The sequence below is a fragment of the Sardina pilchardus genome, chromosome 15 (genome assembly GCF_963854185.1).
Source record: "Sardina pilchardus chromosome 15, fSarPil1.1, whole genome shotgun sequence".
Classification (NCBI taxonomy): Eukaryota; Metazoa; Chordata; class Actinopteri; order Clupeiformes; family Clupeidae; genus Sardina; species Sardina pilchardus.
The window spans coordinates 7,993,461-8,009,121 of NC_085008.1; the positions used below are offsets into that span (position 1 = coordinate 7,993,461).

The following is a 15,661-nucleotide window of genomic DNA, read 5'->3' on the forward strand; positions in this document are numbered from 1 at the left end:
AGTGAGTGACTGTTGGGGAGAGGAGGACGAGGTGGAGGAGGAAGAAGAGTATCTGGGAAATCTCATTTCTTATCTGGACACCGAAAAAAAAACAAACACAACGACGGCAAGAAGATGGCATGACAACTGAGCACGTAAAATAGGAGAAGTTTCAGAAAAGAGCACAACATGAAGTTAGAAGTGATATGTGTCCATGAGATGCAGTTCCCCTCACTGCATGTGAACAGACCCTCAGGCTGTAATGACCCCCCCATGCCTCCCCACCCACAACCCCCCAATGTCTCTTCCAGGTCAGCTCCCCCCCGGGTCAAGTCCAGGGCCGTGGGGAAAGACCCCACCCCCCCCACCCCCATCACCCCCCTGTGCCCATGGGCACCCTCCCCATGACTGTTAAACAGTCACTCATCTGATTGCACAGCACACAGGGCTTAAAGTCACATGGCAGTTTCTCCGAGTCTGTTTTCCTTTCGCCTCCCCTCTGGTCTCGCTTGCCCCCTCACATGAAGTTAGTCAGCTGACATCAAACGCAGCTTTTTTCGCTTACACAATCTCCAGTGTTTGTACAACTGTCTCTGTGTGTGTGCGCGTGTATGTGTGTGTGTGTGTGTGTGTGTGTGTGTGTGTGTGTGTGTGTGTGTGTGTGTGTATGTGTGTGTGTGTATGTATGTGTTTTTTGTGTTCACATTAAGACAGGGTGCTGAGTGTATTGTCCCAGCTCACTCCAGACTTGGGCTGGGAAACATATGCCTCTGGGGCAAACCTTGACAGCTACCACACACACACACACACACAGAGTGAGCGATGAGACTGGCTGGTTTGGTAAACCCAGGGTGTGTGCGTGTGGTTGGCCACCGTCCGTCTCCAGGCCCAAACAGAAACACTGATAGGGGAGAGATGAGAGGAGAGGCATCACAGAATGGCAGCGCACACAGAGAGACCTTTTCTCCCGCAACTGGAGCTGACTGATAAACAGCCATCAAAGCAGCACACAGAATGCGTACAGTATGTCCGAGAACTGTGTGTGTGTGTGTGTGTGTGTGTGTGTGTGTGTGTGTGTGTGTGTGTGCGTGTGTGATCCACTGAGCCTACAGAGCCTCTTCCTTCCCATGATCCTTTGCGGATCCTTAAAAGAAAACGTCTGATGGCAGCTCTGTGGTGCGAGGCTGTTTCATGTCTTTTCCCAGTGCCAAAGAATGGTTGAGCCACCTTTAGGCAGCCCAACTTCCTTCCTGTCACTTGCTCATGATCTCTCTCTCTCTCTCTCATCCTTCCTTTCTCTCTCTCTCTCATTCTCTCCTCCTCCTCTCTTTCGCTTTATCTCTGTGAAGATCTGACTGGCTCTCCGAGTCCTGCAGTCAAAGCGTGGAGTCACAGGGTGTATGTGTGTGTGTGTGTGTAAGTGTGTGCGTGTAGCCTCGGGGGGGAGAGCGAGAGTGAACACACACACACACTGCCATTCTCTAGGGCAGGAGGAGGGGGTGAGACAGGACACTGAGAGTCTGGATTAGATTTGGGAGAGTGGGGGTCTGGGAGGCTGGATTTGGGGAGGGGGGGTGTAGTTGAGATTCAGAGCGAGACATGGGAGGGCTGAAAGGGTGTGTGTGTGTGTGTGTGTTTGTGTGTTGGGGGGGAGGAAGATGGACTCTTTCTCGGCAGTGTCAGAGAGTTGGCTCTGCGTTATAGTGTCCTCACTGGCCGTTGGGGGTGCGCTCCCCCACGCCCTTGCCCCCCAGCAGGTGGCTGTAGTCGGACAGCTCTCGTGGGGGGTGATGGTGGTGATGGTGGGACCCCCTCACGATGGCTGAGGTGGGGCGCTGCGACTGCGTCGACGTCTGCTGCTGCTGTTGCGTCTGCTGCTGGAGGCCGTAGTGCAGCCGGTGGCCTGCGGGGGCAGCGTTGTTGCTGTTGCTGAAGTTGAGGCCGTCGTGGGTCCAGCGCGGCTCGCCGGCGTACTCGGCCTGCGTGTTGGGCGCCGACACCACCCGCCGGCGGTCGGGCGACTCCTGGGGCGTGGACGGGTAGTAGTCGCCCGCCGAGTTGCGCGCCACGACGCCGGCCGGCTGCCGCCCCTGCGGGGCGTCCCTGTGGCTGAGGATGAGGAAGCACTCGCGCTCGCCGGCCCGCTGCGCCACCAGGTCGGGGCCCAGGTCGTCTCCGCCGTGTCGCCCGATGCCACTGCCCTGCGGGTACTTGTGTCTCTGGAAGATGACGGCCGTGCTGCCGGGGGGGCAGGGGGTGCCCACGGCGGTCAGCACCGGCTGGCCCTGCTCCCAGTCCAGCTCGGACAGGTGCACGTTGGGCGACGGCCGCTTCTGCTGCTGCGGCGTCTGCTCGGGCGTGGGCAGCCCGTTGTGCACGGCAAAGGGGTTCTCCAGCTGCGAGCGCGGACGGTCTCCGCCGCTGCCCCGCGTCACGCTCATCACGGACCCGCTGCGGCCCTGGCCCAGCACGCTCTGCTCCTTGTCCCCTTTGCCCCGCGGGCGACCGGAGCCGGCCCGGCGCTGGCACTGCCGGTGCTTGTGGCTCATGATCCAGCACACCATCAGGCCCGACAGCACCGCCCCGGTGGAGAAGGCCGAAACTGCGGACACCACCAGCAGGTTCAGGGACACCAGACCGTCAGGCTCCTCGATGAAGCTCTCCTGGAGAAGACCTGTGAGAGAGAGAGAGAGAGAGAGAGAGAGAGACAGAGAGAGAGAGAGAAAATGTTTGATTTTATTATTTAGCATAGCATAAAAGCATAAAAGCATGAAAAGCATAAAAAAATAAACTGCACACTTAAAAACCCCACCACACCCACAGCCACGGCCCGGGAGATGGAGAGATAAAGAGATACAGAGAGAAAGAGAGCGATATGGAAGCATCAGTAAATGAAAAATCAGCAGAGGCACGCTGTGAAGATCCATTAAGTTGGTCGCGCTTTTTTAAATAACCCTCCCAAACAGCTCCTCCTTCTCCTCTCTTCGTGGGTGGGACACTCCAGAAGGTATGCTCTTGGTGCTAATGGCTAATTGCACTCATTACCCAAAGTGGATGGTGATTTCAATAGCTGTAATAACGGGCTTCCTGATTGAGAATATCTCCAGGCAAGCCCCCGCTTTGGAACATTAACTTTCCTGTGGAAAATGTTTCCCCTTATAAAAGCAGCAGGTAATTGCCGAGCCTCAATACTGTATTTACACTTAAAAGTCGTATGTACTGCTTATGAACTATAAATAGGATTACATGTGAGTAGGCAATGGAAGCTATTTGTCTCCCTTTCAACTGCACGAGGGTGATAGAGGGCCTCTTTGAGCAAAGATGAATTATTGAGAAGGGGAGAACGAGAGACCACCGCGCTGGTGAGATGGATCAATTAAGAAAATGTCAGGGAAAAAAAACAACTCTTTGTGCTGTGAGCACCAGGGACCCGTATCGACAGAGTGGCACAGAAATGAACAACTCGGAATTAGAAAAGAGAGGAGTAGAGTGAGTGAGAGAGAGAGGGAGAGAGAAATGGAGAAGAGAAAATGCGACACAGAGAGAAACAAACAAACATGCTGAGTGGCCCTTCGCAAACAGGAGCTAGAGCATAGTAAGTGTTTCTTAAGGTATCAACAGGGGAGTGGAAAGGCACAGAGACTATGGGGGGCGGTATGCCACATCTGGACCCAGGAGGAAATGAATGGCTGTCATTAATGGACCTTCTCAAGCACTTTGTGAACAACAGGGTCACAAAACGTGGGAAGATCTCCTTGACTTAAAAAAAAACAAAAAAAAACCCACACACAAACACACTTTTATTGTTTGGCAAATTTACTGTCATGGAGACAAATGGCAGCCATTACAGGCAGGTACGAGGAGCTCGGAGGCACTTAATTAGGCGACTCCTCCGGCCGCTGTGAGAACAAAGTGGCTCCTTATGCCGTATGCCACGCAGATGCACCCGCGGTGGGTGCAACATGAGCCCTCGCCGCTGAGATTCGGTTAAAGCATCCGTTTACGCTAACGAGAAGGTCGGTGTGTGCCGACGGCACGGTTCGGTCCTCCTCTACCATGACTGGCCCAGAAACGCACACACACACACACACATATACACACACATACACACACACACACACACACACACACACACACTGCGGAGACTGGGAACCAGACCCTTTGAGGAGTCGAGTAGCCTTCTTGTAGCCAGTCTGAGGGGGTGGACGAGCCTGGTTGGGAACCAGCAACATAGCAACACTAACACACACACACACACACACACACACACACACACACACACACACACACACACACACACACACACACACACACACACACACACACACACACACACACACACACACTTACACACACTCATAAAGCTGCTCAGAGAGGACAGACGAGTGTTTTGGGCACCACAAACACAGCTCCCCAAACAAACCCCTCTCGGTGCGGAGGCCAAGCAGAGCTCCTGCAGCCACTCAGAGAGGACGGACGTGGCTGGTTGCGGATGCGTACCGATGATCTGTGCCGACAAACCAGCGGCAGCGTGCAAATGAGAGACAGCTCTCTCCTCCGTCAGACGAGGCTCTCTGGCTCGCCTGCTGTTGTAATCTGTCAAGAGCTGGTGCTTCTATCGGCCTGCGCCTCTTTATCTCGCTCTGCGCTTCTCTCTCGGCCTACTTCTCTTTCCTTACGCATTCTATCTGTTCTGTTTCCCTGTCTCTGGCAGTCTCTCTGTTCTCTCCCTCTCACTCTGTGCCTCTCTCTCTCCCTCCCTCTCCTCCTTTACCTCTCTCCTTCTATCTGTCATTTGTTTTTCATCTCTTTCCATGCTCTCTCTCCCTCCATCCGTGCACTCGTTCCCCCATCCCTGCTCTCTCTCTCCCTCTCCTCCTTTACCTCTTTCTCTCTCATTTGTTTTTCATCTCTTTCCCCTCTCCATGTTCTCTCTCTCCCTCTCCATCCCTGAACTCGTTCCCCCCATCCCTGCTCTCTCTCTCTCTCTCTCTTTCCCTCCATCTCTGTGCTTTCTTTCCCTCTCTCTCTCTCTCTCTCTCTGAGGCCTGTGGGGCTGTCAGTAGTCTGTGTGGTGGGTGATCATGATCTTCCCCATAGCTGACTGTCACATGACGCCGGCCCAGCGTTTCCACTCCAACCCCCCCCAGCCCACCAGTCCCCTCTTATGCTTCATGTGCGTCGTCGTTCATCCCCTCATCTCGCCTTTATTTACTCGCAATTTGGCGGTTCCTGGGGCACAGATAAACACATTGCTGGCACTGCGGGTATCCTTTAAACCCTCCCAAACAAACGGCTGACGCACTGGCATTCATTCTTTCTTTCCCTCCTCTCTCTCTCTCTCTTTCTCTCTCTCTCTTTCTCTCTCTTTGCTCTGAGCCCATGGCTAGGTTTCATAGTTGCATAGTTTCTTTCATGTAAATTTGGGTTCGGAAAATATGAGTGCATCTCCATCCACTGTGTGAATTATAAATGGACACCCTTCTAATCAAGGGAGGAGTGTTGAACAGCTGTGTAATCAAACAAGGTTGTCAGGGCAACTTTAACGGAATCATCTAATAATAAACTGCAACAAGAGTGAATTTATGCGAATAAACCCTTTTCCATCAAACTTAGTTGCATTATAAGATATGCCAATCAGGAATTAATCCACCCCTCTAGCAATTTCTTACTCGACTTAACGCGATTTAATGCAAAGTCCCAGTCTGCATTTCCTATTTGAATGACCAAAAATTCCCGTGAGAGTTGGATGGAAACCCAGCTAGTGTTCAGCGCTGTAGACTCCTAAGTGGCGTGAATAGACTATACCTTCCCTGTTCATCCGCCCACCTGGCGCTCGGAGACGGGGATGCAGAGGGATGAGACAGAGCCGTGCAATCTCTGCTTTTCAGGCAGCCGCACCGCCGTGCTTGTTTATCATGGCAGGAAATCAAAACGAGGAGGGACGGCAAGAGAGAGAGAGAGAGAGAGAGAGAGAGAGAGAGAGAGAGGGTGAGAGTAAGAGACAGAGAGGGATAGAGTAAGAAAGAGGCTAAGAATGAAGAGATGGCGAAAGGGAGAGAGAGAGGGAGAGATAGTGAAAGGAGGAGAGAGAGATATGGCAAAAGGGGGAGAGAGAGAAAGCAAGGGAGAGATGCCGAAAGGGGGGAAAGAGAGGAAGAGCGAGTGAGACGGTTGCTTTGTTTGCGGTCTTCGTGTATCCTAGCTCAGCCCACACACTTAATGCTGAGAGTAAGGCGGCGGAGCCGCGCTCAGACCATCTCGTTAACATCTGAGGACAACCATAATGGCACTCAGCTGGATTGAATCTCGCTGTTAGCGTTGAGCGGTTTCAATGAGGAACCTGAGATCCCGGCACTGCCAGAGCATTAAAGCATCTCGCGCGCACCATGCCAACGCACAGACCAGCACACCATGGAGGCTCTACTGAGACAGCGTGACAGCAGCTACAGTGCTGTGCTGTGTGTCTGTGTGTCTGTGTGTGTGTGTGTGTGTGTGTGTGTGTGTGTGTGTGTGTTGGTGAGTCACTGTCAGGGAGTGTGTGTGTATGTGTGTGTATGTGTGTGTGTGTGTGTGTGTGTGTGTGTGTGTGTGTATGTGTTAGCGTGGTTGCCTGGCCCTCTGATGAAAAGTGCACCATTAAAAACCTTAAAAAATAAAAAATATCCAGTCTGGAGTGGAGTGGTGCTATACGCTTCTCCTCTTTTCCATCTCTTTCAATCTCACGTCCACCCACCGCGCTCTCTTCTCTTCTCCATTTTCTTTCTGTCCCTCTTCCTCTCTCCGGTCTCGAAGAAGCTTCATGTGTATTGAAAAGCAGCGGGCCATTAGGGAGCGTTGCCTTTGTAGGCTCCGCATTTTCACTGATGGCTCGGGGATTGAAAGCGAAGCGGGAAGAGGATACGGAGGCTGGTCTCTGGGCCCCTCTCCCGCTCTTTGGGCCTCCCAGCGGGGACAGACCCCTCTCCTCTCCACGCCTCTCCTCTCCTCTCCTCTTCTATCCTTTCCACTCCTCTACCTTCATCTCCTCTTCCTCTATCCTTTTCCTCTCGTCTCTTTACCTCTCCGCTCCTCTCCTCTCGCCCGTCTCCTGGTCCTCTTATTAAGGTGTAATGGCGGCTGCCAGGGCTGTCAGCTTGACAAACAGCGAGCGTGTCTTGGAGTTGCAGCTCCAATTACAGCACAACAATGGCAACGAGCTCTCCAGTTAGAGCAGCCATGGAGGCAGAGACGAGGCTTAGCAGTGGTCCAAACCCCAGTTTGGGTTTGTTTGGATAGGTGTGTGTGTGCGTGTGTGTGTGTGTGGGTGTGTGTGTGTGTGTGCGTGTGCGTGCGCATGTGTGTGTGTGTGTGTACACGTGTGTATGTGTGTGTGAGTGTGTATAGCAATGAGGCTTTACAGCAGTCCAAACCACAGTGGTCTGGGTTTGTTTGGGTTTGTTTGGGTCAGTCTCTGTGCGTATGTGTGTGTGTGTGTGTGTGTGTGTGTATTTAGGGTAGGGGGCTATTATGCTTTCCAAGTGTCGATGCCAAGACCTACAGCCACTCTTATTAAGCCTTTCCAGTTGACGTCTGCCGATGATCTTTAATCAGTGCCACGCATCTGCAGCCTTTACAGTTCACCCTAAGTCTCTCTATCTCTCTCTCTCTCTCTTTGTCTGTCTCGGTAACTATCTCTCCCTTTCTGTCTGTCTGTCTTTCTCTCCATCCCACTGTCTGTGGCATCTCCTTTAATCGTTTCCCTGTCGTCTGTCTCCAGGGATATATCCCTCCTTTTCCCTCATTTCCCCTGGCATCTCTCTCTCTCTCTCTCTCTCTCTCTCCCCCCCTCTTTTGCCTTTGCCATGGCCGCCACTGCCGCTGCCAAACAGAGTTGCTAATGACAGGCCCGGCCCAGGCGCGGGCCCCCCATTTACGATTCCTGTCATTAAGGACCCAGGCGGCGTATGGATCCTCTTGGCCCCTGCGTTGCAAATTGGCAGCCCTTTGAACGGAGCCTTATTGATTTTCAGGGCCTAACAATGTGTCAGTGGGCGCGCTTGCTGTGGTGAGACGATTGGAAACGCAGACTTGCCTGGTTTGGCGGCGGCGGCGGTGGTGGTGTGTGTGTGTGTGTGTGTGTGTGTGTGTGTGTGTGGCGGGTGGTGTGGAGCGATGTGGAGTCGTGCCAAGCTGGTTAGCGGTTAGCTGGCGTGCCCATCACCTCTGCCTGCTGGTGGCGTTGAGGGTGCTGGGCACTAGGTGAGTCACGTTGGTGTTGCTCCGCGAGGTGACACAGCGTTCATACCCAGGAGAGAGACACTGCATGCAGCCCAGTTAGCAGGCACGCATCACTGAACCTACTCATTATCCCTCTATCCAATCTCTCCATCTCTCTCCCTTTCTCTCTCATTCCCCCTTTCTCTCTCTCTCTCTCACTGTCAGTGTCTGTCCTTCTCTCTGCCGTGTCCATGCATTTGCCTTTTTTCTCTGTTTCCTGCTGCTAAATAACTGGAGGCTGTTTTGCTCCCCCCATCCCTCCCTCTCTCTCCATCTTTCCCTTTCTCTCTCTCTCTCTGTCCCTTTCTCCATCTCTTTCTCTCTCTCTGTCTTTGTGTCCCACTCTCCCTGACTCGTGCTGTCACCCTCGCTGCATTGTGGGCAGGCGTGTGTATCATAACCCAGACAAATTGGAATGGGAGACCACAGCTAAAAACCCTCCTAAATTACTAGCATAGTGTTTACTCGCAAGAGCATGGTCCAGCCATTTATAGCTCCTCAGACAGCACTGACACAGCAATAACTTCCATGGCAAGAGCCAATAAATGGCTACATTCAAGCACGCTAACCTATTGATCAATAAAGCATTGACCTTCATGAGTAGTCTCAGTCTGTTTCCAATTAGCATTCACCCGTACTGTTCAAATAAAGAAAAAGGCCACATCGCTCGTGCTGTGTTTGGTGCGTGGTTGTTACTGGGTTCATTTTAACTGGCCCTTAACCAAGCCTTCTCCATTTCAGCATAATTGCGCACTGTATAGTGGCATAAACTTATCAATGCGAGACTGCGGAGGATGTTTAAGTGAGGGCTGAGGCTGAGCACATGCTGATTTAATGGCATTCTTACATGTGGAGGCAAATTAGCTGGTTAGGAAACAGGTTTGTGTTTTTAATCCCCAGGTTTATTTGTTATGTGTTTTTTAAAGCCTACTGTATCTCATGCAATATATAAAATGCTGTCATTCTTTAGCAATGCTTCAATTTTGCTTTCAATGCTTCAATGCCACACTTTTTCTTTTTTTTTGCTTTCTGTTAATGTCTGTTGAATGTTTTTCTCCCTGGCACGACAAAGTGCTGCTTAAAGTGGTAACAAGGTTGTGGATGTTAACAGCTTCAGCTGTGTTTAATCGCACCCACCAGCTCACGTCTGCAAATGATGGGGACCAAATGGCTTTTCATCATGTGCCTTTCCGAGGGAAGTTAGATCGCTTTCCCCTGGCTACCCTGAGGTTGCAACACCAGCCCCACTGTAATTGATATCCTCAATTTTAGGTGCGAAGGCGAGGCACACACACATGAATCTAATAACAGATATTCAGCAGGTATGTCAGTGGCCATAAACTGAAATTAACGCCACACTATGCTTTAATGACCCCCCTGGGAAGAGAGAGGATTGGCGGGGGTGGGGGGTGAGGGAGGGTCCTGTCTGATGTTTTCAACAGTCCTATAACTCGTCATTCCAAAAGTTAATTTCTCTCCCTAGCACCAGGCATAAATTTTCCGGAGGAGCTACGAGCACTGCATTAGATTAACACCAGCTGAACTCACACAATTATTTGTTTGGAATTGCATACCAGTGGGCGTCGATACCTTGGATGTTGTCCCATTATAAATATCTGGGGGGGAGGGAGGGCATGTTTAGAAACGGGTGGGTCTCCCGCCTTCCCTAGTTAAAGAGCACAGTGGGAACGATGAAGTCTGTTTCTCGGGTTAGGCGCTGATTTGAGCCGCACATTTAATAAAGCGTTTTTTCGCAGCACGTTGCGATTTACAGCGAGGCTGTTCAATAAGGCTCCGTTACACGGGCAGGAGTCGGAGAGCGAGGCGCGCTGCTCGCGGGGCTCCAAGTGGCTCAGTTCCTCGGGCTCCGCTGCTTGTCTGATAAACGCGACTAAATCCTCTCCCTTTAAAACGATCGATACGGGCCGCGCCGACAACGACAGGCCGGGGTGGAGGCTGAGGCTGAGACGAGGCGAGACTGAGACCGAGACCGAGGCGAGCGCACTGGAGCGCGGTGCTAGAGCTTGTTACCTGGCTGATGCACCTGCTGGAGGAGTTCATCAGCGACTGAGGCCAACAGCTGTGGGCCGGCACAGAGCAAAGGACTCGGAGTGCGCCTGGAATGACAAGGGCTTTGCGAGTGTGTGTCTGCATATACATGGGTGTGTGTCTTCGTGTGTGTGTGTGTGTGTGTGTGTGTGTGGGGGAGGGTGGCGGTTGAGGAATGGCATTACCCACGCTGGGGCTCGCTGGGCTTGTTTTTTTTCTCCTCCAGCCCGAGGCGACTGCTGTAGCTCCCGTCCGTCAGCGCGCAGACACTTTCGCAAGGGACTTGAAGCGGAATTGTGTGTGAGGGATTCTTTATGGCGCTGTCAACGCCGCCGCGGGTGACACATTTCGCTGTGTGTGCCTGGGAGCAACGGGGCCCACGGGCGGCAGCTGTTGTCCTTTCCGTGCTCCTCCTACAACTACCCTGCCCCTCCCCACACACACACACACACACACACACACACACACACACATGCTGAGATCACACTGACTGATGAAAGCCCGGGCCAAGAAGAGGACTCCTCCCTGAACCCCCCATCTCTCCCTCAGGTATCTCGTGTGAGCGATACTTCCCATCATCCCTGTGAAGAGTCAAACAGTCTCCTCCTCACCCGCACATGAAAGAGGACAGGTCCTACAGGAGCGACTCAAACGCCCCTCTTCAGAGATCCAAAGCTGGCATAGTACTCTCCAGAGCTCCCTTTCCTCTCATCTCTCTCTCAAACACACACTCTCTCACACACACACACACACACACACACACAGACACACGCCACTCCTGCGAGTTGAAACACGCAAGCCCCTCATATTTCACACGGCCCGATCCTCTCAACTTAAAACTCTGTGGAATGGGGTGGCAGGCCTCTTGTGAGGCTTCATCCACTCGCTCGCTCGCTATCGAGTTTCTCGGGACTGCCGCAGCGCCCTGCCCTGATCCAGGCATGAGAGGAACGGCCTTGGCCAGCGGGTCAGACATGCCAGAGACGGGGCCCTCTGGCCTGGACGAAGATGGACTGCCTCGGGGTCCCCAAGCACAGAGCACATTCATCTCCACCATGCTTTGCCCTTTCCCTTTGCACTGGCTAACAACTCTGTTACTGTGTAAACACACCCGTGCAAGCGCGCACACACACACACACACACACACACACACACACACACACACACACACATACAGGCGTGCACGCTCCCATGCACAAACACACACAGCTAGATTCCGGAGTGGGTGCTTGTGCTAACCCAAACCAATTAAAGGGATCTGCTTCAGTAAATTTGCCAAGACGTGTGTTTGTGTGTGTGTGTGTGTGTGTGTGTAATCCCCCTTGTATACACCTCCGCACAGCCAACATGGCAGCCAAGGCTGAAGGAGATTATATGTTCAAATATCAGCCACTACCTACAGTACCTGGTAAGGTGGTTGTAACATTAATACGTTCAAATACCAAGCACCATCTGGCAAGGTTCCTGTGAGATTAATCTGTTTATATATCTGGCCCAATCTGGTGGGTTGGTAACCCTCTTTTGTTCAAACATAAGGTAAAGCCTGCTATGTGGGAAGATGGTCGTCACTCTTGAAACTAATGATGACTCCACACGGTGACTCTCATTCCGTTTTAATCCACCTCTCTATCTCTCTCGTCTTCTCTTCTCCACCACTCTCTCCTTCTCCCTCTCTTCCGTCTTATTCCCTGGCCTGCTCGATGTGCGACGGCGGACCTCAATTAAAGTGTGATTGCAACCTGCTGTTCGGCAAGTCAAAACCCCACATTACCTCAGGAAATATTTTCACAGCGGCGTAATTGCTTCCATCTGCATGAGCTCCGGGATGAAGGCATGTCATTACACCGGAGTGCGTTAGCGACAGCTGCGTCATCAGCCTTATCAGCCTTGACAACGGGGAGACAATCGGAGTTTCCGACATTCGCGTGCGTCGTCGCGGAGTTAACCGGTGCCGCGTCCATGTCGGGGCTCGAGCGGTGTTTCGGAAATGTTTGGAAACCGATTTCAGAAGTAAGTAAATAAATAAATAACAGAATAAAAAAAAAATACAAAGCAAGAAAGGCCGTGTGTCTCAGAGACAGCAGATTTGTCACCGTGCCGAGAGCGGAGTGTGGCGACAGCCGAGCGCAAGAGCCGTGCCGTCCCGTGGTGACAACATCCTCCCATTTGACGCCTGGTTTAACACGGTTGACTTTGGCTGATGAGTTTTCTGCACAAACACGTCTCCCGTTGTTTTTCCCAGGCCCTCAGCACAGTCGCTCACGCGGGCTCACGCGCGCGGGCATCGGCGACGTCGTTAGGAGTACAAAGCGCCGCAACATGGAGGAAATGGGGGAGAAAAGCCATTTACGACGCGGAAAACCCGAAAGCGTTGATGTATGGGCTCGGGCCCCGAGACACTAACCGTGTAACGGCAACGCCTGTCAGGCAGGCCGTGACCTGGAAGACCTTAAATCCACTTTAGGGCTCTGCATAAGTCCTTTACACGAGGGGCGGAGATATGTAATACCATTAACCAACACCCTGCTTCTCCCTGTGTTTACACATCTTGGATTCATCACTTCAAAGTCGTTCTCAAGGGCTCCGTCACTGAGATTGGAAAGCGTGGAAAGGCGCTCGACCTCGTTTCTCGGCTCGGCAGAGAGTGAGCAGGTTAAAGGATTTGGGCCCCGGAGTTCGGATTTCTCTCAAAGAGCTCAGCCATCGACGGTCACGGACCTCCAAACCTCTCCCCCCCCCCACCCCCCCTCCCCCCCTCCCCAATCACCCAGGGTCTGAGGAGGAGAGAAACCAGAGAGGGAAACAAAGATGAAGGAGGGAGAGAAGGAGGCTTCAGCATGCGAGGCCACACTCTCACACTCTCCCCACCCCAACCTCACCCTGCTCCCCTCCTGACCGGCCTTCACTCTCCCCGCCGCAGGTCGGCTCAATTAAAATGCCTGATGCGGGCTTCAGCTTTGATCAGGTAAGGAGCCGGGGAGGACTGCATTACGGAAGTGAGGAGCAGAGGATGAGGAAAAGACGACCTGGTGTGCGTGTGAGTTTGGGGAGATGGGGGGGGGGGGGGGGATAAGAGAAGATGGACGACAGGCTGACATTTTGAGGTGCCTGACTGTTTGCTTAAAGGAAGTAGTGGTGGTAAAGAGGGTAGTAGTGATGGTGTGAGTGTGTGTGTGTGTGTGTGTGTGTCTGTGTGTCTGTGTGTGTTTAATTAAGACCTACACACAGATGAGAGAGAGAATGGAAGAAAGAGAGTAGCCTGCTGGCCTTAACTCTAAGAAAGGGCTTGGGTAGGATTCTGTTAAGAAACTCAATGGCGAGACTTAGTCAAAGACGGTCTCTCAGAGAAAGGGCAACAGACATTGTTCACTGATAGACAGTTGTGTTCTGTGTACATATAGACGGGGGAGAGTGGCAGGTGTTGTGTGTGTACGTGTGTATGTGTGTGTGTGTGTGTGTGTGTGTGCGTATGTATGTGTGTATACTATGCTTACAGCATTGTATGTGTGAGTGTACATGTCTATGTGTAAGTGTGTCTATGTGTGTGTGTGTGTGTGTGTGTGTGTGTACTGTATACAGTATGTATGTGCATGTGTCTGTGTGTATGTGAGTCTATCTGTTAGCTAGTGTATATATGTTTGTACATGTGTCTGTGTGTGTATGTGAGTATGTGTGTGTGTGTGTGTGTGTGTGTGTGTGTGAGTAAGAAGAGGACAGCCGGAGTGTGTCACTGAGGCAGAGTTTCTGCTTGTCGCGCCTCTGGAGAGCGGGCCAGTGACAGCTCCTGACACAGGAGACGAGGCGGCCTTCTCACTCCATTTGTCTCAGCCCTGTCTCAGAGCCAGGGCTCCAGACCGTCTGTAACCCAACATACCCCACTCCCCACTCCAGCACACACACACACACACACACACACACATACAGTACATAAACACACATACACACTCAGAGACCTTGACACACACACACACACACACACACACACACACAGACAAACAAACACAAACACAAACACGCACGCGCACGCGCACGCGCACGCACGCACGCACACACACACACACACACACACACACACACACACACACACACACACACACACACACACACACACACACACACACACACACACACACACACACACACACACAGACACACACACACACACACACACACTTAACACTTAAATAATCTCACTCACACACACACACACACACACACACACACAGACAAACAAACACACACACAGACACACACACACACACACACACACACACATAACACTTAAATAATCTCACTCACTCACACACACACACACACACACACACACACACACACACACACACCCTGACACCTACACAGCCGCCCCTCCATGGATCCACCCCCGTGGATAGTGGTTGGCCTTCAATCGAGTCGGTGGCCAGATGCTAATCGATTCCCCCTCCACCCTCTCCTTTCACTGGGCCGCCGCTCTGTGGCTACGCACTAAAGAGGCCGTCTGGCCAGCCGGCCATCCTGGCCCCCCTCTCTATCTGACAAATGATAAGGCTAAAGAGAGAGGCGGAATCAAGACAGAGAGAGAGAGTTTCTTTCTTCCTGTCACAGTTGGGCAAATTCAAAAACCGTACGCTAGTGCTCCCTCTCTCTCTCTCTCTCTCTCTCACACACACACACACACACACACACACAAACATCATGAATTTGACTACACTAACGCTGGCAGTTACGATGGATGTGCAAGTTCAGCAGAGCATATCCATGTCTCCACCTGACTCTCCATCAAAGGTGACACATTGCACACACACACACACACACACTCTCTCTCTCTCTCTCTCTCTCTCTCTCACACACACACACACACACACACACACACACACACACACATTAAAACAGCTTCTCTCGCCCTCCCACTCTCCTGAGACTGAGCTGAGTTCAGGGGGCATAAAAACTAGTTTAATGTGTCAAATAACACACCGATATGACCCCCCCCCCCTCACACACACACACCCCAGGGGTCGTCACGGACCACACCAGTACTTTGCACCCTGCAGCTCTGCACCTGCTGGCCTGCGACTGAGAGAAATATGAGAATATGATTCTGAACCCTCCAACGGCCCCAATCCCTCCATCTCTACCCAGTGACACCTCCCACCCACCCACACACACCCACCTCCACCCCCCCACACACCCACCCATACACACACACACACACACACACAGCCACCCACACACAGCCACCCACACTGAGCTCCAGGTGTGAGTCCGTAATGGCAGAGGTGTCCTCACACCTCGGCCCCTTTGAACCCGCGGCTCCAGCCCTGTGTCAGGTGTCAGTCTAGACACCCATCTCCGTGGAGACGTGACACAGATACTGTAC

At 52.4% G+C, this 15,661-nt stretch overlaps 1 protein-coding gene across 1 annotated transcript in view; it reads right to left on the reverse strand.

The window, feature by feature from the left end:
* Positions 1–411: 411 nt before the first annotated feature.
* sema6bb (sema domain, transmembrane domain (TM), and cytoplasmic domain, (semaphorin) 6Bb) overlaps positions 412–15,661 on the reverse strand; it is a 127,723-nt gene continuing 112,473 nt past the window's right edge. Inside the window, exon 17 of the mRNA XM_062515598.1 lies at positions 412–2,653. Within this exon, the coding sequence (XP_062371582.1) occupies positions 1,689–2,653 (965 nt within the window). The 3' untranslated portion in view covers positions 412–1,688. The remainder of the gene's footprint in view (positions 2,654–15,661) is intronic.